We start from the raw sequence: 24,398 nt of genomic DNA, 5'->3' as shown, positions 1-24,398 counted from the left end.
AAACTTAAGAGGATAATATTTTATTTTACGATTTATTCGATCGTTTTGTATCCGTGTCAATGAATGAATAATAAAAACGCAAAAACACCAGGAAGTTGTTTTCATTAGAATAATTGAATTTATTTATTTATCCATGCTAATTCCTCTCATAAATATAAAAAAAATACTAATAAAATTCTTTTACATTGATATTCTCAATCCCATCCGGTGGGGAATCCATTTTTATTTGAACGAGATGGACAGTAACCTCAGTGACCAGGAACAACTTGTATCGAAGATGATAAATATTCCGTATCAACTTCACAAATGATACATGATTGGCTTGAAGCAGGAGCAGAGTTCTTGATACTGGCGTCGTTTATTATCTTATATATCTTAATGTGTTATAGAGTTCTTTATTGTCTTTGAGAATTATCAACCTTTACTGTTTAATCCATTGTTGGTAATATTATGTTGATTGTGTTGTTGTCATTCTCTGTATTGGACTAATTAGATGTACCTCTATTGTGGACATTTTTACCTATTATGTCTGTTTGTTTTGTTGTATATATAAAGGAATTGTATGCGACTGTCATACAAGTGTGAGGTGTAGCTAGCTATCTAAATCGGTTAAAAACACCATTTTCTGCAAAGGAAAATGTCTGTACCAAGTCAAGAATAATACAGTTGTTTTCCATCCGACGTTTGGTGTGTTTGCGAATTTGATTTTGCCATTTGATAAGGGATTGTCCAATTTGAATTTGTATCTCTGTTATTTTACTGTTTGCTTCTCACAATTCTGAATATCTTTTTATGAATAGAGCAATAAAATCCGACCTATACAACTGTACCCGTTAAGGAATCTATTATTCACGTATATAAGAAAAGCAATGCCATGAGTGAAAAATTCCAGTAAAATGTCGTACCATCATGGTATGAAATTGTGTGTTTCGTGCAATTTAAACTGTTTATTGTCTTGATTCTCTTGATCATAGTGAAAAGTGTCTTAGTATCTTTGTTTTTTGTGTCCCCTTTTTATCTACTTAATTAATCCTTGTGAAATGTGGTGAAAAAAACCTGATTTGGGATATATGGTACCCATGAACAGTTTGCAGATTCTGCTCTACATGCGGAATCTGTCGTGATGCTCATGGTAAGTACACATCGAGGAAAAGATAATGGGATAAAGGCTACGACAATTTGAACATATCTTTTTGGTGTTCAAGTTATACAATCAACAGTTTATTTTTTTTTTTTAATTCAAAGTTTAGAATTGATTTACCAGATTTGAACATCGGTGATGTATTGTTGCCTCTTGTTTCAATAAGCTTCATCTTAATTAGAGGAAGGCCAATAAATATATATACTTGTAAATGCAGAGATATTATACCAAAAACAAACTAAAAATACTTGGAATCAATGACAGGTTTATGATAAACAGTACCATGGAAAGTGCGTTAAATAAAGCGTAGTAATTGAAGGTTAATTCAAATAATATGTGATATAAGTAGCGTCTTGCATTCTTGCTCTATGGTGTCATATAATTGATTTACAATGCTCCATAAAAATGATAATACCAACTACACAAATGCCAAATTGATACTGATTGGAAATAGTTGTTATTCGAACGAAAAAAAGGGCCTCATTCTCGACACATTAAAAAAGACGATTTCTAGCACTAAATAACCTAGATATTAACCACAATAGGTCACCGTATTGCCTTCAACTATAACAAAGCCCCCGAAATGAAAAATGTAAAACAATTCAAACAAAATGTAAATAAACGCGTCATAGATACCAGGATTGTTTGCTACAGACGCGCGTTTCGTCTACAACAGACTCATCAGTGACGCTCGAATAAAAAAATGTTAAAAAGGTCATAAAAAGTACGAAGTTTTAGAGCATTGAGGACCATCAATTCCTAAAAGTTCTACTAACATACCAACAAACGACAAATGCAGAATTACAGGCTCCTGACTTGGGACATGCACATACAAAATGTGGCGGGGTAAACTAGTTTGTTGGCGCCAAACCAACCTTGAACAGCGGTGTAACGGCACACCATAACCACAAACTATGCAAACCATTAACGGCAAACATATACCTGTCACTGTCTTTAAGCTACTAGTATATAATACGATTTATGAGTAACAAAAACGGATTATTTTAATAAAAAATAATAATCTTTGTCAATGACAATTGAAGGTAAATGTTAACGGAGTCTTTATGTGTTTTACCTATATAAGAGATTTTTATAATCACAAGTGCAATACAAACGTTCAGTATCGATTGTTAATGCATAGTACACGTGCTTCCGTGACACTATCAAGAGACTTTAAGTCATTGCTTTAAGTTTGCGGTTTGTTATCGATGATTGGAATAGAAGAAGAAAATTCTAGGATGTCTGTGCCCCCGGGGTTTTTGGGTTGTTTTAAGGGTTATTTTAAGGTTTTTTTAGAGGTTTTTTGTGGGGTTTTTTTTTGTGTGCATTAAATTTTGATTTCCATGATAGACGTACAATATGCTTAATAAAGGATTGCAATTAAATGTACGAACATAATTAATTTTCTACAATAATTTCAAGAAAACTTTAAAGTGTTTTTTTTATCCTGGCGGAATTGGGAACTGTGTGTCATTTGTTTATTGTTTTCGCCATTATTAAAACTGACGAATTCAGCTAGATTCTTTGTTAGTTATCATGACACCCATGATAAAAAGTTCGATGGTGTTTGGACCATATAAAAATATTACCAAAATTGTTCTCCTTGACAGTCTGATATTAAATAATATCAAATAAACAGAAATAATCAGGGAAAATATTCATGAATGTTTTTATTGATTGTCTTCATGAGGCGGATCTGGTTTTCAGTCCATTATGGTGAAAAGTAATGCCTTCCGACGAGTTAACGCGAAAAAGGGATATTTTTTCGATGGAAGGTCCTATACCTCCAGCCTTAATCCGTCACTTCAAACCAAAACATGTGTTCTGCATGAAGAGCATGAGAATCTTACGCACTTAGTCCCGATCATTTTTGGAGCTCATGCAATTCTCTGAGTTTTTGTTTGTTACCTTGATTTGTATCTTATTCGTCGATTTATGAGATCTGACCATCGGTCAACTACAGTTGCCTTATATAACCCTGACCATGCGTCCAAATTAGATTTGGAATCACCTAAACGATCATTCATTTCATACAAATGAGGTCATAATACCTGCTGTTTGAATATGTTCGTTACTTAACAATACTGTATTGGAATTGTTAGACGATTTCTCTTGTCTAAAGCAAATCCCAATCTAGAAATAAATGACAGATAAAAATAAAATTTGGAATATGATCAAGTGGCTAAAATGACTATGATTTTAAGATCCTGTTCCTATCATCTACTCTTTACAAATATCTATTACAGACAACGTATGCGATTATATTACATCTAGACCTCTATAAATCTCTCCCAACCTACATGATATTTTAATTGATACTGTGATATTAATATCTCGAGTTACCTCAAATTGGAAAATTCCCCAACATATTCAGTGAATCAAGCGTTATCCGGTCTAAAAACCTCCTTACATTAAAAAGCTTTTAATAAAACAAAATTTGACCCAATGGTAACGGTAACTCCCTCTCCTTTCTGTATACTCACATACTCCGTTTTCGTTTTGATTGTTTATGTGTAGATAGCGATCGACTTTCTTGCAACATGCGTTGAATATAAAAATATGACTTGAGATAAATCAACGATAAAGTTCTTATTAAAATGGTAAATATGAAAGCGAATTAAATACTACGCAGTAAATAAGTAAGCACTACCAATCTCAATGTTAGTATTCTGAACAAAATAATCAAAACGGAAGTCCCTTGTCAAATGGCAAAATCAAAATCTCAAACACATCAAACTGTCTTATTCCTGACTTCAAGGGTACAGACATTTCCTTATGTAGTAATGGTGGATTAAACCTGATTTTATAGCTAGCCAAACCTCTCACGAGTTTGCCATTTGATTAGGAACTTTTCTTTTTGAAATTTCCTCGGATTTTTTTATTTCACTTTTTACATACGAAACTCGCGTCTGGCATACAAAAGTCTTATCCATATATATAATGAGTTTATTCAGTACATGAAAATTACTTAGGTCCAATTCATAAAAAAGTAAAATCACAAAAATACCGAACTCCGAGGAATATTCAAAACGGAAAGTCTGTAATCATAAGGCAAAATCAAATGATAAAACACATCAAACGAATGGACAACAACTGTCATATTGAAAGTGAAAGTGATATTACGATTGACTGAAAATCACTAATGACTGAAAGGCTCTAATGACTGATAATCGTATCTGTATTATAAGTATATGGCTAGATTAAAATCATATCAACTAATGCTAATCATCTTTGATGTATCATCAAATATGTCTCTGGCATACACTTCCCCTCAAGGTTGAGACTATATGTCTATCTGCCTTTTCATCTGTAGTAGAAGCGCTTCCTGTGTCACTCTTATAGAATCTTCTCCATCAGTCTCTGTTCTGTGGAGCGGGCACTCCTATCAGATTTTGATTCCATATGACCTGGCTTATCTAAATTATGACTTTTTGTATATTACTGCTGCCTTTATGTATATACCTCCTCAACTGTAGTATCACCCATGACAGTAGATGCTGTGTCATAAACTACAATTATTGAACTTTCCTCATCTGACCTTTCCTTATGAATGACTCTGGGGAATTCTGAGGTGTTTTATGTCTAGTTTTTGTTCTATTTCTAAGAAAAGGTGCAGATTTAGTTCTTTGTGGACGAATCAGCTTCCTTTACGCTACATATCTAACAGGCAATAGAATGTTCCTCTGAAGAGTGCGTCTCAAACCCTCACTACTCTCCTTCTGCTTCTGCACAGTAAATACAGGAAGATCCGTGTTAGGGTTTGTCTATGATGGTGTTCACGTCATTATCTGTTGGCAATCTTCAGTTTGTCATTATAGGCAACAATATTGACTAGTGTACGATCTCCTTTTTGCAATGTAGCATCAAAGTCCAAAAGCAATGTCGATGTAAAGGTTCGGTTTTCAAGATGTATGTATTGTCGATGAGACAATTCTCAACAAGTGCATTACTAGTCAATTCTCAACTGCCATATGCCATGGCTTGTTATTGACCTTCATGTTCCTGATATAATATTGCTCCTAATTCTAGACTATTAGCACCAGTATTTAAATAAAATTGCTTCTGATGGTATCCATAGCAAATTGTTGAAGCTGATTCAAGTCTTTCCTTAAATGATCTAAATTCATTGCACGCTTATTATTGTTTTTCTCCGCAAATCGAAATTTGCTGTTGCTGTTTTCTCTTGTTCTTGTTTTCCTTCCTTTGGTTTTTCTGTTGGCATTAAATCAGTAAGCGGTCTTGTAACATGGTTTAAGTACTGGATAATCTTTCAGTTATCTACTGTGAAACCACTAAACCTCTTAACTTCATCCGGTTATGTCAGGATTGGCCAAGTTATACGATCTATCGTCTTTGGGTCTGTCTCTACACTTTCTCATAAACTATGTGGCCTACATACTTGACTCAAGATCGAAAGAATTGGCACTTTCCTTTGGAAAGCCTCAAATTTGTTTCACTGATTCATTTTGAAGAATTGGTCCAAACGTTTTAGATGTTTTTCGTGTGTCAATGAATATCCATGATAAAAATGATTACAGTTATTACAGTAATATAAGTACCTTTAAAAATATGTAAAATTGAGAATGGAAATGGGGAATGTGTAAAAGAGACAACAACCCGACCATATAACAGACAACAGCAGGAGGTCAATAATAGGTCTACAATGTAGCGAGAAATTCCAGCACCCGGAGGGGTCCTTCAGCTGGCCCCTAAACAAATATATATATACTAGTTCAGTGATACTGAACGCCATACTAAACTCCAAATTATACACAAGAAACTAAAGTTAAAAATAATACAAGACTAGCAAAGGCCAGAGGCTCCTGACTTGGGACAGGCGCAAAAATGCGGCGGGATTAAACATGTTTATTAGATCTCAACCCTCCCCCTATGCATCTAGCCAATTTAGAAAAGTAAACGCATAACAATACGCACATTAAAATTCAATTCAAGAGAAGTCCGAGTCTGGTGTCAGAAGATGTAACAAAAGAAACTAAACAAACTGACAATAATACATAAACAACAACAGACTACTAGTAGTCAACTGACATGCCAGCTCGAGACTTCAATTACACTGATTGAAAGATTTAGTCTTCATCATATGAATATCAGGTACAATCCCTCTCGTTAGGGGTTTAGTATCATACCATTATAACATATATGAGAAGAACACAACCCGTGTCATGCCAACAACTGGTTTTTAAATAAATGTGTTTAGTTCCGATGCAAAGACCCTATAAGTGAATCAATATTAAAGCCAAAATATGCAATCTTTTATGACCTAACAACAGTATCGTAATTATATACCTTCTTAATAAGTCTATTTAAATGGTAAACACATTTTAGAGTAATAACATATAAACAATGTAAACAAATTTCCTAATATTGACGTTTGTACGCCATTGTCATCTGGCCAAAATATTTTTTTATTCAATTTATTATAGACATAGGCTTATTGGGAGACACCTCTTGCTTGATTGTTTTTCAAACCTAGAGCTTTTTTCAAATAGGAGTTCATTGATAAAGATAAGATTGAAGTAACAAAACAATCTTCAGATGAAAGAATTCAAACAGATTTCTTCTTAGATAACCTTTTTTAATTAGAAAATATTAAAACTAGATAGATGTTAAGATCATAAATTCCTAGTGGACTAACTATAGAGGCTGTCCACTTCGTGTGTTCTTCTAATAATATGTAGATGACTGAAAAGTATCAGTTTCCTGCCAAACAATCTAGTATATTGTGTATGTGATGCAAGGGATAACCGTTTTTTCCCGTCTTGTTGTTGAGTGAGTGAAAATTAAACCACATGCTCAGAGAGTTGTCCTTCTTGTGTAATAATACCAAATTAGGTGAGTATTACTCAACGACTTCATTGTGATGGCAGAAGTTGGTGGGTGGGACCATTAACTTTCTCATACATAGATAGCGGAGTTCACCTGTACCATTGTTTAACTGGAGTTGAATCATAACAAAAGACTCAATAGAGAATACCCACTGAACTCAGAAGTGACAAATAGAATGATCAGAACGTTTCTTCCAAAACTGAATGAAGTTCAGTACTGGAAATGACTGAAGTCGTATAAGGGAAAGTATTGAACTGTCGGACTACTAAAGACTGAAAATCATTGCTGTGTATATATCAACTCAGTCGGCTCACCCACTGGAGATTGTCGTGGACAGCGCCGAAACAGTTGAGGAGAGGGAATCCACCTGATGATGGATCCAGCTCAGCAGTGGAAACACTGTATTCAAGGTATTCACATATCTGGAGACTCCAGTGACTATTAGGCAAGACTGATTGGCAACCATGGATAGGATGGTGACAACAAGGAAAGACTGTTGGCAACCGGGGAAGACCGGTACCAAGGCATACAACGGTTTGGCAGACCTGAGTATGGTTGCGTCTGTGATAAATTATGCTTCGGAAATTTGGGGTTTCCATCGTGGAAATGATGTTGAAATTATCCATAATCGTTTTTGTCGATCTATTTTGAAACTGGGTAAAAGTACGCCAAATGTATTTTTATATGGCGGACTAGGGCGTTTGCCAATGAATGTAATTAGAAAACAAAAAGTTTTAAAATACTGGTTAAAAATTGTAACTCATAAACCACTTATTGTGTATGATATCTATATATTGTTACTCAGAGATGCAAATACTGGTAAAACTAATTGGGTTTCTAATGTTCGTGACCTATTGTTTAGTATTGGTTTAAACTTTGTATGGTACCAGCAGTCTGGTATAAATATATCATTAGATGTAATAAAAACTAGGTTAAAAGATCAATATATTCAAAGCTGGTTTGCATCTATACAAGAAAACGAAGCTCGTGATCAGTTAGGAAGGAATCTTAACAGTCAACAGGAAAGAGAGAAACATCAAGGGAAAGAAAGAGATCCACCAACACCACGAATTAAGTGGCCAACAGCAGCTAAAAGAAAGAGTGGCTACAGTTTGATGAAAATGCATCAAAGTGTGACAATCGACATTGGCAGGAGATGTAGACAGAAAGATCAAAGCAATGAGTACAATTATCTACGCAATGGGGAAAGACAGGTTTGGAGTGGAAGAACAGAAAAAAAAGTAAATTTCAGGCCATGAAAGAGAACAGAAGAGTAGGTGAAATTGCCAAACTGAGGAGAGAACAACGCAACTTAACAAAGTGCTTCAAGAAAGCAGAGTTACATGAACAAAAGGCATTAAATGAGAGGTGTCAACAGGGAAGAATACAAACACTGAGGAGAGCAGAGAACCTTAGAAAGAACAGAAGGGAAAGAGCAAGAAAGAGATCTCAATTTACAGCTAATCCATTTGGCTTTGTAAAAAAACTTCTAGGAGATAAAAGATCAGGCCGGTTAGATTGCCCAAAGGAAGAGGTTGAACAATATTTGAGAGATACTCATAGTGATCCAGACAGAGAACAAGAGCTTAGAGACCAACATAGATTGATAAGTGTAGATGACCCAACAGTAGAGTGTGATATGTCTTAACCAAAGCTTCATGAAGTGATGTCAACTTTAAAGAATGCGAGAGCAGCATCAGCACCAGGACCAAACGGTATTCCATACAGAGTTTATAAGAACTGTCCGAACCTCGCAAAACAACTATGGAGACTTATCAAAGTTATGTGGAGAAGATATCGTTTACCAGATGAATGGTTAAAATCAGATGCCTTGGGTGTTTTATTCCAAAGAAGGAAGATTCTAAAGAGCTGAAACAGTTTAGGACCATATCACTTCTCAACGTTGAGGGAAAGGTTTGTCTTGCAATTTTGGCGAAGCGGGTTACAACAAATATATGCTTAAGAACAACTATATCGATACCTCAGTTCAGAAAGGAGGAGTACCAGGAGTCCCAGGGTGCCTCGAACATACAAGCGTTTTAACAAAGATTATATAGGAAGCCAAAGAGAACAAAGGCGATTTGACTGTCCTGTGGTTAGACCTAGCAAATGCTTACGGAGGTATACCACACAAGCTAGTAGGCTTATTCTTGAAGAAATACCACATACCTGGCAAGATTAGAGAAATGCTTTAGCACTATTTTAAAAACTTTATAATGAGGTTTACAGTTGCAGACTACACAACATGATGGCAAAGGCTAGAAGTGGGAATCGTTACAGGATGTACCATATCAGTAGTTTTATTCTCCGCAGCAATGAATATGCTAGTAAAATCAGCAGAGAAGATGAGCATAGGACCTATTTATCATCTGGGGTCAGTCAGCCACCAACAAGAGCATTCATGGATGACATGACAAAAACAGCAAAGTCAGTTCTGGAAGGCAAGGGGATGCTGCAAGATCTAGGTGAGCTTATAGACTGGGCACGTATGAAGTTCAAGCCATCAAAATCAAGGAGTCTGATATTAAAGAAAGGAAAGGTGCAGGACAGAAACATCAGAATTGGAGGAGACATCATTCCAACAATCATGGAGAAACCGGTCAAAAACCTTGGGCAAGTGGTTTAGAGACTCCTTGAACGACAGAGATAGTGTAGACGAGATGGTATCACAGGCCGGAAAGTGGATGGAAATTATTGACAAGTCGGGTTTACCTGAAAAGTCCAAGGCGTGGTGCTATCAGCATTGAATATTACCAAGGATAACACGGCCTCTGTTGATGTAAGAAGTACCTCTAACCAAGGTTGAAAGTTTAGAGAGGATGTTCAACAGACACTTACGCAAATAGCTTGAGGTTCCAAAGAGTTTTAGCAGCATTGGCTTGTACAGCACCAGTTCAAAACTCCAACTGCCACTGTCTTCTATTACAGAGGAGTTTAAAGTCACCAAAACCAGACAAGTCATGATGCTAAGAGACAGTAAAGATGACAAGGTGAAAGAGGCAAATGTTGATGTCAGGACAGGAAAGAAATGGATGGCCAAGGGCGCTGTTGAAGAGGCAGAGAGCCAATTAGAGACATGGTGGGAGTGGTAACATCAGGGCGACTTGGTTTTGGCAACATTCAGCAACCGTTATGGCAGTCAGCAGATGCAAGACATAGAAGGGAACTTGTTCAGCAAAATGTTCGTCGAGGAGAAGAAGAAGATCGACAAGTACAACAAGGGCAATATATGAAATGGGAAATGACAAGACCAAGAAAGATCAATTGGCATGAGATGTAGAGAATGGACGGCTAGAAGATAAGCTTCTTACTACGATCAGTATACGACGTACTACCAACGCCCACAAACCTTACAAAGTGGAAACTGATTGAAGACCCTAATTGTAAGTTGTGCGGTAAGCCAGCAAACCTAGAACATGTTTTGTCATCTTGCAGGATAGCTTTGGAGGATGGTAGATACACATGGCGTCATGAGCAAGTACTTCGAGAAATAGCATCAGTCTTGGACACACAGAGAAGGAAGAAGACTAAGATTGAGAAGGGGTCAAAGTTCATCAACTTCATCAAAGCAGGCGGAGAGTCATCAAAAAACACATACAGCAAAGTCAGTGGTATTCTAGCAACAGCGAATGACTGGGAGATGCAAGCCGACGTTGTGGGGGGGGGGGGGGGGTACCTTCCAAAGAGAGATTATAACAACAAACCTCCGACCAGACATTGTACTGTGGTACAGAATAAGCAGACAGGTCATTCTTGTAGCGCTAACAGTGCCATGGGAAACAAGGCTGGAAGAAGCCCATGAGAGAAAGCTTGCTAAGTACCAGGGGTTGGTAACAGAAATCCAAGAGAAGAATTGGAAGACATGTTTTTTTTCAAGTGGAGGTAGGCTGAGGCTTTGTTTCGCAAACATTGAGGAGAGCCTTGGGGTCCTTAGAACTAACTGGATAAGTAAGAAGAAGCTTGGTTGGAAAAGTTGGGAAACAGGCAGAGGAAGTTTCTGGTTGGGTATGGAGGAAGAGAGAAGAGCAGTGGAAGAGCTAGCTGCTTCCTGGCTGAGTCTGATGAACTCAGTCGGCGCACCCCTAGAGATTGTCGTGGACAGCGCCGAAACAGTCGAGGAGAGGGGATCCACCTGATGATGGAACCATCTGAGCAGTGGAAACACTGTATTTAAGGTATTATATGATAAGCAAACTAATGTATCTTCTTATTTGTATATATAACTAAATATATCATAAAAGTTGTATATATAACTAAATATATCCTAAAAGTTATATCACACATCATACTTATCATAATCGATTAACCATCAAATGTGGCTCTGGCATAGTTATGAGTAACCCTAGCCCTATTTTATCTACATACTCCGTGTCTTCAGGATTATGTACCCTTGTGTTGACTCAATGCTAAAAATATGGAAATTTTACAGAAAATCCACAGCCTTTCCCCTTGTACTCTCATTTTTCGCAATTCGGTGCTTGATAAATAGAGTATTATTGCATGCAGTACTAGCAATGATGACCTTTAAAAAAGTTTATAAATTTAAATATTGGTGAAATTAAATATAAATATGGACCAATTCAAGTACACCTTTAAGGGTGCGCTCGACTTTCGTGACTCTGCACGAGGTTTTTTGGAGTTTGTTTAGGACTTTTTGCAAATTATAAACGCTAGTACATCATAGAAATCAAGTGAGAAATCTATGCTCTGAATTTTATAACAAAATTCTCTGTATTAAAGTCTGTGGATTTTCTACAAACATTTGTCACAAAAATTCCCTTTTTCTATTAAATGCAATGAAACAATAAAAAAAAATACTTTGCAGAAAGTTTCCTCTTGGTATATGTAAAAAAATTACCCATCCCTATTATTCATTATCTTTGTTGATTTGTTTCTTTTGCAGTTTAAAAATTTCGTAATTCATTTGTCACGTTCAGAAGTGGTCATAAACCTTCATGTTATGTTCAGTACAAACCTCTCAAAAGCATAAGTTTGTACTGGTATATGTGAAACGAATCAAAATAAAACATTCGTATTCGTTATGGTAAACTTTTCAACAAAAACAAAAACGACAGTGTACTGGCGCGGTTTACTTGATTAGTTACATATTATCAAGTGATACTACACTGCTGCATTATATATTACAATGGCATATTTACAATTTGACAGGAATGTCGATGTTTTGATCTTTATCTTCATAAAGGTAAATGGAAAATGATAGTTTCAAGATTAAACTTCATTAACTATAGGAGCTGAACATATTTCTTCATTTTTCTCATCAAATAAACCTTTATCTTTTATTGGGATAACCAAATGTGAAGATCATAAAAAGTATGTATAACATGATAGCTTTAATTGAAATAACTACAAATTATGCTTTCTTGAGTTATTTTAAAAACACATTTTATTCAAATAGGTCCAGAGATGGCAAGCTTTTTAAAAAGCTATCACTTTTGAACCAAATAGAAAGGGAACTAACTACTGTAAAAATATGGTTGACCTATTTTTAAACCCAGCGGAAGCAGCACAGTCACATGTTACGATTGACCTATCGTTACTGCGGAATGTTATAAACATGGCGACTTAGGGGTGAATTTTCTTCCTGTCATTGTGGAAAAAGTTTTCTTACTGACATTTATTAGACCTCATGCAGTAAATAAAGCTATCAAATGAAACTAGGGACTCTAGTTTTGTTGCAACTGGAAGACGAGGTTAATTTGCATTTAGTTTTATTGCTTTTTGAAATTTGTAAACACGTGAGAGGTGTTCATACAGGTAGTAAAGACACCCGCTCCCTTTTTTCAAGTACAGATGTTTACATAGTATAATAAAATATGTTGCAAATATTATGTTGTGGTTGACGGTTAGAAAAATAACATCTAATCCCCATTCATAATTTTTAACAACTTAGACCCTGTCTGACTCACACTAACTGCCAAACTTAAATACCTCTTTGACTTCAGTCGGCTTTATTTATTCCATCATTTAGATAGCTACAATGTTACATATAAAAGTACTTGAATACTTGTTTGTTCGTTTAAATTATTTGCAGACATAAACAGCTCAAAAAGAAATCTTGTGGTGCTATTCATGATTTCCAATCCAACTAATTTTCCTTCAAGGTTAAGATGATAATACACACACAGCCACTTTACTCACAATTAATAGAGCAGCATGTTGTGTTAATACACCTTATTGCTATTCCCGGCTGACCCGAGAACCTGTTTCGCTTGAACTATTGATGTCATACTGTGATTTTCCAATGCTCATATTTGGGTGCGAATTTTGGCCCCTGTCCCAAAGAGAAATTTGTTGGTGTTGTAAATTATGTGGTATTTTGTTTACAAATCTCTTCAATCTTGTTCGCAATTCATGCAATTATAACTTATTCCTTCTCAGAATTCAGGATCTTGCACCTAGTTTTTCAAAATAATTTTGGGACCATGTCCCCACACCCCCATTTCCAAGTTGCACATGGCTGATGCTGTGTGGTATCAGTATAAATGAACTAATGTATTTTCCCCAAATCCAACATTTCACAAACTTTTATTCCCAAATGCATTTGGCGTCAGGTATTTTGTACTATGATGGGGAAAAATTTACGGGAACCTGTGTGATGTCCAGTAATGGCGGTGTATTAACAATGCCTTGAATACTGTTTTATTATGCATTAAATTTATGCAAAGAATATAGCTGATATAGTAATTTAATAGTAGATAAAATCAACAATGTTTCAATTAAAAGACGAAACATCATTGAATTTGATGGGGGCAAAAAATGAATTATAGAATCAATAGTACAAGAATATGTATAGTAAGTCTTGCTGTACAAATCCTTGAATAGGCTTAAACTATTTGTACAGTTTTGAGTCAATTAAACTTTGATTTTATAGCATAAACTTGTGTGATCCTTAAGGTATTTAGCACTATTGTGCATCTTAAATGCAATGCACATGCTTTTGGTTAAGCAAGGTCCACTTTCACAACATCCTTAGATGATCAGTCTCAGTGTTCCAGTATTAAAGTTTATAATTGGCCTTATTGATTGAAATGAAGCAGTTGTACAATCAACATAATCCAGTTTTATCATGTTTATTACCTGAGTGGAGAATGATGATTTTATTATACAAAAAGAGAATTAAATTAACAACATAATTTGCATAATTTTCACTGAACTAGTTCTTATTTTGTCTCACAGCCTATGAAATGCATTGATTATAGAACAGGAAACAACATGTGCTTAAAATATATATATATATGTACTCATTTACTGTGATTTATACACAAAAAGTAGTTATGTTTATACAAAGAAATCTTTGTTCCAAGATTTAAGGAGCAAAAGTAGTAAAAATAAATTTCAAGAGTTTAGCACTCTATGATATTGCAATCCTAATATTTGATTCAATTTTAATTAATCTGATATGGAAATAAGTAAATTTCATTTATGTCAAAGGTTTAGAAGATGGATTTATCTGTAAAACCTCAGAAATATTTAATATAATTGAAGATAAACTAACTTCTCTCTTTACAGCCTCCATTAGTGCAGGCTTGTTACCATGGTGATCCAGATGAAGTACGAGCATTGTTATACAAGAAAGAGGATGTTAACTACCAGGTTTGCTTCATATTATAATTTTAATCTAAAGTCCTTGATTGAAATAAATTTAATATGTTAGATTTTTATGACTGCAATTTTCAAGTTATAGATCAGATTAATTATTGTTATACAACATAGAGAATACACTTATCATTGTAATGAAAATGAGTAAGAAATTGCAAGCATAAAATTTGAGTTTTATGGAATAGCTATCTTACAGATTTAATTTATAAACTCTCCTTGCAGGATTCTGAGAAAAGAAGTCCATTACACTCTGCTTGTTTTTGTGGGGAGAGTGAGATAGCAGATCTTCTCATACAAAGTGGAGCCAGGGTAAATACAAAGGATAACAAATGGCTGACTCCATTACACAGAGCATGCTGTTCAAAATCTGAGGTAAGTGTAACAAATGGCTGACTCCATTACACAGAGCATGCTGTTCAAAATCTGAGGTAAGTGATTACAATGTACGGTTATCAAGGTTAATGCTCTTATGTTACACATGTATATTTTTAAGGAAATATGAAAATTGTTTCACTAAATGTTTAGCAAAAGTGAGTTTTCTGCATGAAATGTTTTTTTATCAATTTAAAAATAGTATAAATTTTTAAATTGTCAAATCAAAAGTACTGTAATATATTTTTTCAAAAACTACAAAGAAATCTACTGGCACATACAGGTAATTTAAATAGTTAGTATTAAATTTCATGTGTTTCTAAATACTTTACATCCTATTTTATGAAATTATAATAAGATTTATCTACTAGTTTAATCATAGAGGAAGATGACTGATTTGTTATTATGTATGTCACTGATTCATATCCTGATTTTCAATAAACTAACACATTGTTAATGTCTGTGTCATTAGGTCTCTTGTGGAGAGTTGTCTCATTGGCAATCATACCACATCTTCTTTTTATATAACACCTGTGTACCACAGTCTTGACTAATGATTTTCTGTCTGGACATACCATTTGTGTGTCCTGTCTGGACATACCATTTGTGTGTCCTATCTGGACATACCATTTGTGTGTCCTGCCTGGACATACCATTTGTGTGTCCTGTCTGGACATACCATTTGTGTGTCCTGTCTGGACATACCATTTGTGTGTCCTGCCTGGACATACCATTTGTGTGTCCTGTCTGGACATACCATTTGTGTGTCCTATCTGGACATACCATTTGTGTGTCCTGTCTGGACATACCATTTGTGTGTCCTGCCTGGACATACCATTTAATGACTCTGTGTGTCCATGGAATACACACTTTACATACAGAAGAGACTTCCATGCAGCTGACAATGTCTGAAAACTTATTCTTGTCAAATTTTGTTTTCAATTTTAAATAATTTTTAGTGATAGCATAAAATTTCCACATGCATGCAATTTTATTGAAGTATCAACTTTAACAATTAACCTTTTTTTAACCTGAACAGGAAACAGTTCAAGTGTTGTTAAGACACCAAGCAGATGTAAATGCCAGAGACAAAAACTGGCAGACGCCATTACATGTGGCAGCTGCCAACAATGCTGTACGCTGTGCTGAATTACTGGTACCTTCCTTGACAAATGTTAATGTGTCTGACAGGGCAGGCAGGACCAGTCTACACCATGCTGCCTTCAATGGACACAAAGAGGTTTGTAAGATATAGAATACCTTCACTTACAAATGTAAATTAAATGTGTCTTACAAGGTAGAAAAAATCAGATTCATTATACTTTCAGTAGCCATACGTAGATATTTCAAACATAGATAAATTCCCTGTTAATGTATTAGACTGGGCAGACAGAACCAGACTAAATTATCTCAAGTGAGCTTTAATAGACACACAAAATAACATTTTTGGGATACGATTGCTTTCAAGCAATCTGTAGACTTATACCGGTGGCTCAGACCAATTTCCCTCACGTCAATCGTTTTATTCTAAACATTAAGGAACATCTCAGATTCTTATGATTGTCTTGCTTTAAAAGGTAAAAACAAACAAAGGGATTGAACTTAATCAACTTTCCTATAATGTTCTTTTCATAATCTTCATGTTTGATAATTCCCTTGACTTTGATGCGTGTTTTTAATAACACGGAAAATCAGAATTAAGCAGTAATTATATTTAGTGTAGTTATAAATTTAGAAAAACGTCAGAGGGAATTCCCAGTTTTGATAAAATGCGAGAGTTCTCTGAATACCGATAAATCTATTTCTGTCATATAAGAACTGAAGTGGAGTTTTTCTTATATGTTACCGTTATGAAACTGATATTTGAGATTGTACTTCCATAAAGAAATTGAGAACCATCTAGGTCGTTTAATAAACATTTTAAAATATATCTTCCCAGGGTTTGATTTGGAAATTATGCGCATGCGTATAGTTTTCTTGACTTTAAGGGGTTTTAGATTGAATGGTTGCTCTGGATTCCCCACTCAATTAATTAATTTATAACTCATGGGATCTTTTCTATGTATGTCTGCTATTGAGGATTATTGTTGTTGCATAATTTTAAATCATATGCATCATTAAGTTTAAAATAAATATATTCCACATCGTAGAACACCCCTTCAGGCGAAATGGAGTCTTCCATATTATCGTTTCGAGTTGTCTCCCTTCCGGCAGTAACTTCCGTGAATTCTGAATATAAACAAGACGTCGAGTATTAGCTCGTTCTGTCAATAAACATCGTATTATATTAAAAACAAATGCAATTTAAACCGATAAATGTGTACGGAAAGGAGCCATGATGACTGACCCAAAGGAAATTAAATATTTAAAGAGTTAGGAATGGGGTTCCTCCTAGAATTAACGTAGGAAAAAAGGTGATGATAAGATACGAATTGAAATCTGCATCTACATCTACATCTACAGCATACGACGATCCATCAGCACATTGATGACTATACGTCGGCGCATCGCTAACAGACATTTAATAAAATATAATAACCAATGAGTGAAATAAAATACCTTCTCTGACATCTCTCACTCTGAGTCAGTCACTCAGTGACTGCTGTGGAAAGTAAACTTGGTATTGATATCAAAAAATAAAACACAATAGACCTAATTACATTGTTCATACACTTTTATCCGGGTTTGGCTATTTTGTAACTATTTTACATGTCTGTTTGTCATTTGAATTAGTTTTGAAAATAATATTATCCAGCTACATGCATACATGTGTCAATGAAACAATGGCAATCGTATCCCTCAGAGCAATCTGCTCTTTGATTATTTTCCCTGATTAACAATTGCTTTTTCCACAAAATATACTAAATATAGATACATGTAACTGTAAATTTTCAATTTATTTGCTTTTAATTTTACATTCCAAAACATAAAAGCGTCCAAAATATATATAGCAACCAACAGATCAATTTGAGTTATATCTCAAGATGTAGGATTTTAATTTAATGATACTTGCACAGTTTTCTTTGATTTCTGATAATGACTTTGTATGTTTTTAGATGACAAAATTATTGTTAGAAAAAGGTGCTACTATTAATGCCTTTGATAAGAAAGATAGACGTGCAATCCACTGGGCTGCTTACATGGGTCATGTAGAAGTTGTAAAGATCCTGGTGGAACATGGCGCTGAACTTAATTGTCGTGATAAACAGGTTTGAATTTTTTAACACTCATCATTGGCATACTTTTTAAGGAATTAAAAAAAAACCATGTGTACACCTCTTTGGTGTATGTGTGAAGGAATACCAATGGTCATTCATGCGGTCATCTCTATGCTGTATGTTTAATGAGGTACTATTGACCACCCTTAACTTCACCTAGTTTTTGTTTGTTTGTTTTATGATGTTCCAGTGGTGGCTCATATGCTTAAGTAATTTTATGTTTCTACTTTTTGTCATTTAAAAGTAAGAAGACTTGATTTTAGCCCAAAAAAATCTCTGTTTAAATTATGCTATTGAACAATATTGAAGGTAACTTTAAAGAACATCAGGGATCTCCATGGCCTGTTTAATGATGGCGCCCCGCCATCGTTCAAATGTCTAACACCATCGTCAAATGTCCCGCGCCATCGTTAAATTCATTTCCCCCATCGTTCAAATTGTTATTGTTGTATAGCCTGACGCCATTTTTTTAGCAATTATCATCATTTGCATATATTTGCATAATCCTTAAGCGGTTTTAAATTATAATCTAAAAAGTACAGTTCTAACACCTGAGGGTTATCCGGGTTAAGATCGCTAATCACTTGTTCATGAGCTATACAGGTAGATCAACAAACCAGACAGGAGAAAACTATCTGAAGATATACGATTCATTTATCGAATTTTTCAAATAAATTTCAGCAAATGCTTGTGATAATTTAGATTAAATAAATAATTTAATAATCCAGTTACAAAGAAAACAGTTAACTTTAACAAATTGAACACGTGCTTTTCTTTTGACTTACGCAATCAGCTCCCCCCTTTTTAAGAAGTACACAATAAGACGCAAAACATTAATATTATTTAATTTAACTTAAATATTTACTGTGAAGAAATATCGTATCGGAATTCCAAATTCATTTCTAATTTACAATCAAGTTGATACATCCGCGTTTCCGGTTAATATTCAGACTCGAAAGATGCATGTTGCATAGCATCAATTTGCTAGTTAAGTTATTAAAAACCTTTTCATTTGTGAATGTTTGCTGTACAAATCTCTTCAAACTTTTACACAACTCGTACACATAGTTTTGTTGTTTCTGCAAATCAGCAATATAAACGGTAAAGGGTTCATGACTTCTGAATTCAGTGCCTGTGAAAAAAGCTCGTCATGATTTTTAACCCCCATAACAATTACAAAAATAGCAAGAACACTGCATGGGGACTTTCATGACAGGTTTTGGTCGTTCTCGAAAGGCTTGGCATTTGAATGGATACAAACAGCAATTAATGAAAATATTGATACTTCTATAATGAAAATTCAAATAAATATAAATTAAATAAGCTAATGCATTGGCATGTTCAACATTCCATACATGGAGGGATGACATACTTTCGATCATGCGACACTGTACGGCGTAGACAAGGTTTGTGATGATGAAAGTTCCTCCATCGTTCAATTTTCATCCATGGAGATCCCTGAACATATGATTTGAATTTTGTTTATACAATACTTGTTACTGGAACAAACTAAAAAAAAGCAAAAAAGCATTTGAATTTTAAAATTTTGCATGTAATTACAGATGACTTCTTACTTTCCTAAGTATTTTTCGTACAGCAACTGTTTATTGATTTGGGTTAAATTTACATCTCAACACAGTCTGATAACAAATTTTTCACAACTAATCTTAGGGGCTAATTGTTCATTGAATTGGGTTTTCATGTATATGATAATTTTTTATGGAAGAAAAGACTAATAAAGTTATCTTAATCATGGATGAATTAAGAGAATGTATTTTGATCATTACAAAGATAGTTACTCTCCTTGTAAACAATAATTATCCAACTGTCAAGCTTTAATATTATTATATTCCAGATGTACACGCCTTTACATGCTGCTGCAGCCAGTGGACAAGTCAGTGTGGTCAAGCTGTTGTTAGAACTGGGTGTAGAATATGATGCAGTTAATATCCATGGTAACACAGCACTTCACATAGCCTGTCTGAATGGGCAGGATGTTGTGGTTACAGAACTATTGAGTTATGGAGCTTCCATTAATGCTTGTAATCATAGAGGTCTGGTAAGTCTAACAACATTCTTCTTACATTTATAAATCAATATATCGAAGGAAAACTTTATAAATGACAATTTTAGAAAAAAAATGATTTTTCAACTAAAATCTTTTATTACTGTTAATGAAAATGTTCATTCTGTTGCCTGGTCATAGTAAAGACTGGATAAAAGTTTTTCGATTCAATATTTTCTTACAGAATTGACAATATTTATTTATTTTCAGACTCCCTTACACTATGCAGCCTCATCCACACATGGTGGGATCTGTTTAGAAATTCTTGTCACTGAAGGAGCAAATGCCAGAAATCAGGTGCATATTATAATTATAAAGTCATTGTATAAACTTCAAGTTTGTTATCATAGTACCATTCCTTACCCTAGAAACTGGTACCCTCTTACAGACTGAACTAATCCCACGAAAAGTAGATGTTATCTGTAAAGAGAAAGTCCCATGGCTTCATAATCAAGGTCCAATATATGAATATGTGCTGCCTATCACATTGATTTAGAGACAATTATTTGATATTTAACACACAGTATTGAATAGATCCACATACTTTCAATAATTTAGCTGCCTGTTTAGGGGAGCATTTTAAAGATCTAATAAAATCAGATTACTTAAAATTATAAAGTATTAAAAAATGCAGGTTCTTTGTTTATTTCTTCTTGTTGATCAAAATTGTAGGTTTATGTAGTGTACATAAAAAAATAATATAAATGTGAGCAGGAGGGTTCTTATATACTTGAAAGCTGTACCTTTACCTATAATGGTTTACTGTTATAAATTGTTTCTTGGATGGAGAGTTGTCTCATTGGCATTTATACCAGATCTTCCTATATCCAATTAAAGACTACTCAATTTATCTTTATTAAAATTCCCTCATATCTCTTTACTGTTTCAACTTTAACTGACTTAAAAAAAACAATTAAACATCTAGATAAAAATATTTCTATCAGTCTATATTTATAATACTGCCCTTTGGGTGTTTTGAAAGTATGACTCCTTTGCATAACTTAACATCTGTTGTTAAAGGATCTCAAGGGAAAACATAATTGCTGTGTTTTGATATGTTTTTTTCTTTCATATCAGTTTAACAGTTATGGCTTTTTCATGATTTTCTAAGTCATTTACAATGAAATATACATATATAAAGGGCTTAATGATGTTATTGCTTTTTTATGAAATGATATGAACTCTTTTTTTAATAGTTAATATGTAATTCCCTTATTTAGAAATGTAGCTCAGTTGAGAGAGAGAAAAGTGGTGATAAAAGAGGAAGTATGTAACAGCATGATCTCCCTTTGTTTGTAATGTCCAACAGCATGTAGACAACATTGTACTTTGTCAGTAGTTCTAAAACAGCACGTATCCACCAAACTCTAATGCTAAAAAAAAAACCTTCACCCTTTAACTACAGTTTACAAATTCTTTTTAGAAATAATAATGACAGTTTGTCCAATTGATGCAGTTCTTTATTTTACATTAGATTTAAGAGAAACCATTTCATTCTTATCCCGTTTTTGACTTGTGTTCCAATTTGTGGTTAATGATCGTTAAACTAAACACTGACACAGTGTGAATATTACTGTCTAGTCCCTAATACTCAGATTATGAAACATTGTATCATTTGAATAACATCTAGGAGGTATTATATTTTAAAGCAGGAAAATTTTAGTTTCTGAATTGTTCTAGTTTAAATTTTATCTTCAGATGTTTGCTACAAATAGAACTGAGATCTCCATACAAATGTTTGCTATAAATAGAACTGAGATCTCCATACAAATGTTTGCTATAAATAGAACTGAGATCTCCATACAAATGTTTGCTATAAATAGAACTGAGATCTCCATACAAATGTTTGCTATAAATAGAACTGAGATCTCCATACAAATATTTACTATAAATAGAACTGAGATCTCCATACAAATATTTACTATAAATAGAACTGAGATCTCCATACAAATATTATCTGTTGGAAGATAAGTTAGTTTACTGAAGAAGGAAAAATTCATTTGTTAAGAAAGTTCAAACAGGTGTCATCTGAATTTTTACTGTTCTAAGATTGACAGTGGCGGATCTAGAAATTTTCATAAGTGGGGGCCAGCTGACTGCCCAAAAGGGGGCCTGCACCAGTCATGCTTCAGTTATTTCTTATATAATCAATCCATTTTTTTCAAAGAAAAGGGGGGAGCAGGGCCCAGAAAACCTCTAAATCCACCTCTGATTGATTCCACAAATTTTTAAAATTATTTTGAAATACAAAGTACTATTTTCCTTGAAAAAGACTGCATCTGTTTCTGTATATTTTTTAAAGAAACTTGTAGTCATGGTAGTGTAAATTCTATGTTCTTAATTTGTATTGTAATAGAAAATTTGCTATTTCAAAATCTACATGGAAACAGCAAGTGTATGGAGAAAATTATAGATATTAGCAGCTGCCAACTTCTACTGGAATTGATGCTCCTCCGGATTGATATAGCCATTTTGGTGTGACATATATATATAAGATTTAGCAACAGTTAATCAGTGTTAACAAGCAATCATCTGACTGTTTATATAATCTGGTTAAATTAGATTTTGAAATAGCAAGTTATACAACCTATATATAGTGCAATGTTTGACCAACATAACCAGTGAATGGTGTTTGTGTGTTGTAGTGTATGGATGGTAGAACTCCACTACACATGACAGCATTGCATGGTAGATTTACCAGAGCACAGACACTTATAGAGCATGGTGAGAATTATATATTTATCTTTACCCAGGTAAGACAGTTGAGGCTCACTCTTGATTGAATGAAAAAGGAGCTGAGATTCTGAAGTTTTGTTGGTGTACATGGTAGTCTACGTACATGGGTCATGATTTTTATTTTAGTTTAACTTTAAATAGTCTTATATAATAAAGTTTTTAATATAGAAACATTTTAGTTGAATATTTTAAGGACAGTCTATGATACACATTACATGACTCATTTTTACTCTTCAACATTAAAGTGTATTTCAAACTTAAATGGAGAAATGTGAAATTTTCAAACTAATAGCTAAAGATATGTTTTGGTATATTTTTGACTGGCGTTATTATATTGATTGTATATAGAATGAAATATTTTTAGCATCAATGGAATGAATTTCAAATGTGTTTCTATTTTGTTTTTAGGTGCTGAAATAGATGCTTGTGATAAGAATGGGAACACTTCTCTCCATATAGCTGCTAGATATGGCCATGAATTACTGATAAATACACTGTTAGAACAAGGAGCTGACCCTATGAGGTATGCTAGATCAGGATTTAAAATGGCTTGTTTTATTCTTAGATCTTTATTTATTTATTTAGAAACTCAGAAGGTGTAGCATATTAAAAAATATACATATATATATTTATGGAGGAAGGACTCTGGACCATGATGGTACTCCAAACTGCAGTAGTTAAGATGAAGTGCATTTTGTGATTGTTGGGATATTTACCTTCTGAAGCAGTTTTTTCCCCGTAAAATAAAAAAGGTTCCTTTTCTTACATACAATGGAGCATTTCATTCTCTTAATTCGCACAGGGTGGAGACAGACTCTTCGTCATATAATATTACAGTAAATGAGAGACTTCAAAATTATAGATTAAATGTTACAGCAGAAATTGAAGATGCAACTGTAACTATGAACAAACATAGACAATAATGAATGTAACTCTCATAATAAGTGCACATCTGCAGATTTTAACTAGCCATCACGTATCATATAGACCATTGTACATTAGGGAACACGCCATAGCACTACAACTTGACCCTTACAATTTCAGCATCGCAGTCACACCTCAAAGTCCTACATGTATATATATATATATATATATATATATATATATATATACAACTCGTCTAAACATCAACCCAACAATGTTAGATCTGTAAATTTGCTTTCGCAAATTTTTGGTTCTTCCCTCGCCGGGATTGGAACCCATGCTACTGTGATATCGTGACACCAAATCGCCTGCACTGCAGCCGTCCCGCTAGACCACACGACCACCTGGGCTCTAAAAAAGAGCTTTCGGTAGGCATGTGTTACCTTTCCACGTCAGTTTTAATCTAGCAGCGTACTACAGTACATGATATATAAGGCATGAAGATGTTATTGTTACAGATCAGCTAAATCATCTA

General features: G+C 34.3%; 1 protein-coding gene across 4 annotated transcripts in view; it reads left to right on the top strand.

Annotated features, from left to right (window-relative positions):
• Positions 1-12,496: 12,496 nt before the first annotated feature.
• LOC139513792 (serine/threonine-protein phosphatase 6 regulatory ankyrin repeat subunit A-like) overlaps positions 12,497-24,398 on the top strand; it is a 37,101-nt gene continuing 25,199 nt past the window's right edge. The window contains exons 1-9 of one of the 4 annotated variants that reach the window (XM_071302601.1): positions 12,497-12,699; positions 14,519-14,602; positions 14,831-14,980; positions 16,020-16,220; positions 18,037-18,189; positions 20,054-20,257; positions 20,474-20,560; positions 22,909-22,987; positions 23,408-23,522. In XM_071302601.1, coding sequence (XP_071158702.1) covers positions 12,658-12,699; positions 14,519-14,602; positions 14,831-14,980; positions 16,020-16,220; positions 18,037-18,189; positions 20,054-20,257; positions 20,474-20,560; positions 22,909-22,987; positions 23,408-23,522 — 1,115 coding nt within the window. In that variant the 5' untranslated portion in view covers positions 12,497-12,657. The other 3 variants (XM_071302600.1, XM_071302602.1, XM_071302603.1) reach the window with 3 other exon arrangements.

This window comes from Mytilus edulis, chromosome 2, assembly GCF_963676685.1.
Source record: "Mytilus edulis chromosome 2, xbMytEdul2.2, whole genome shotgun sequence".
NCBI classification, from domain to species: Eukaryota; Metazoa; Mollusca; class Bivalvia; order Mytilida; family Mytilidae; genus Mytilus; species Mytilus edulis.
This window is presented reverse-complemented; position numbering and strand designations above follow the sequence as displayed.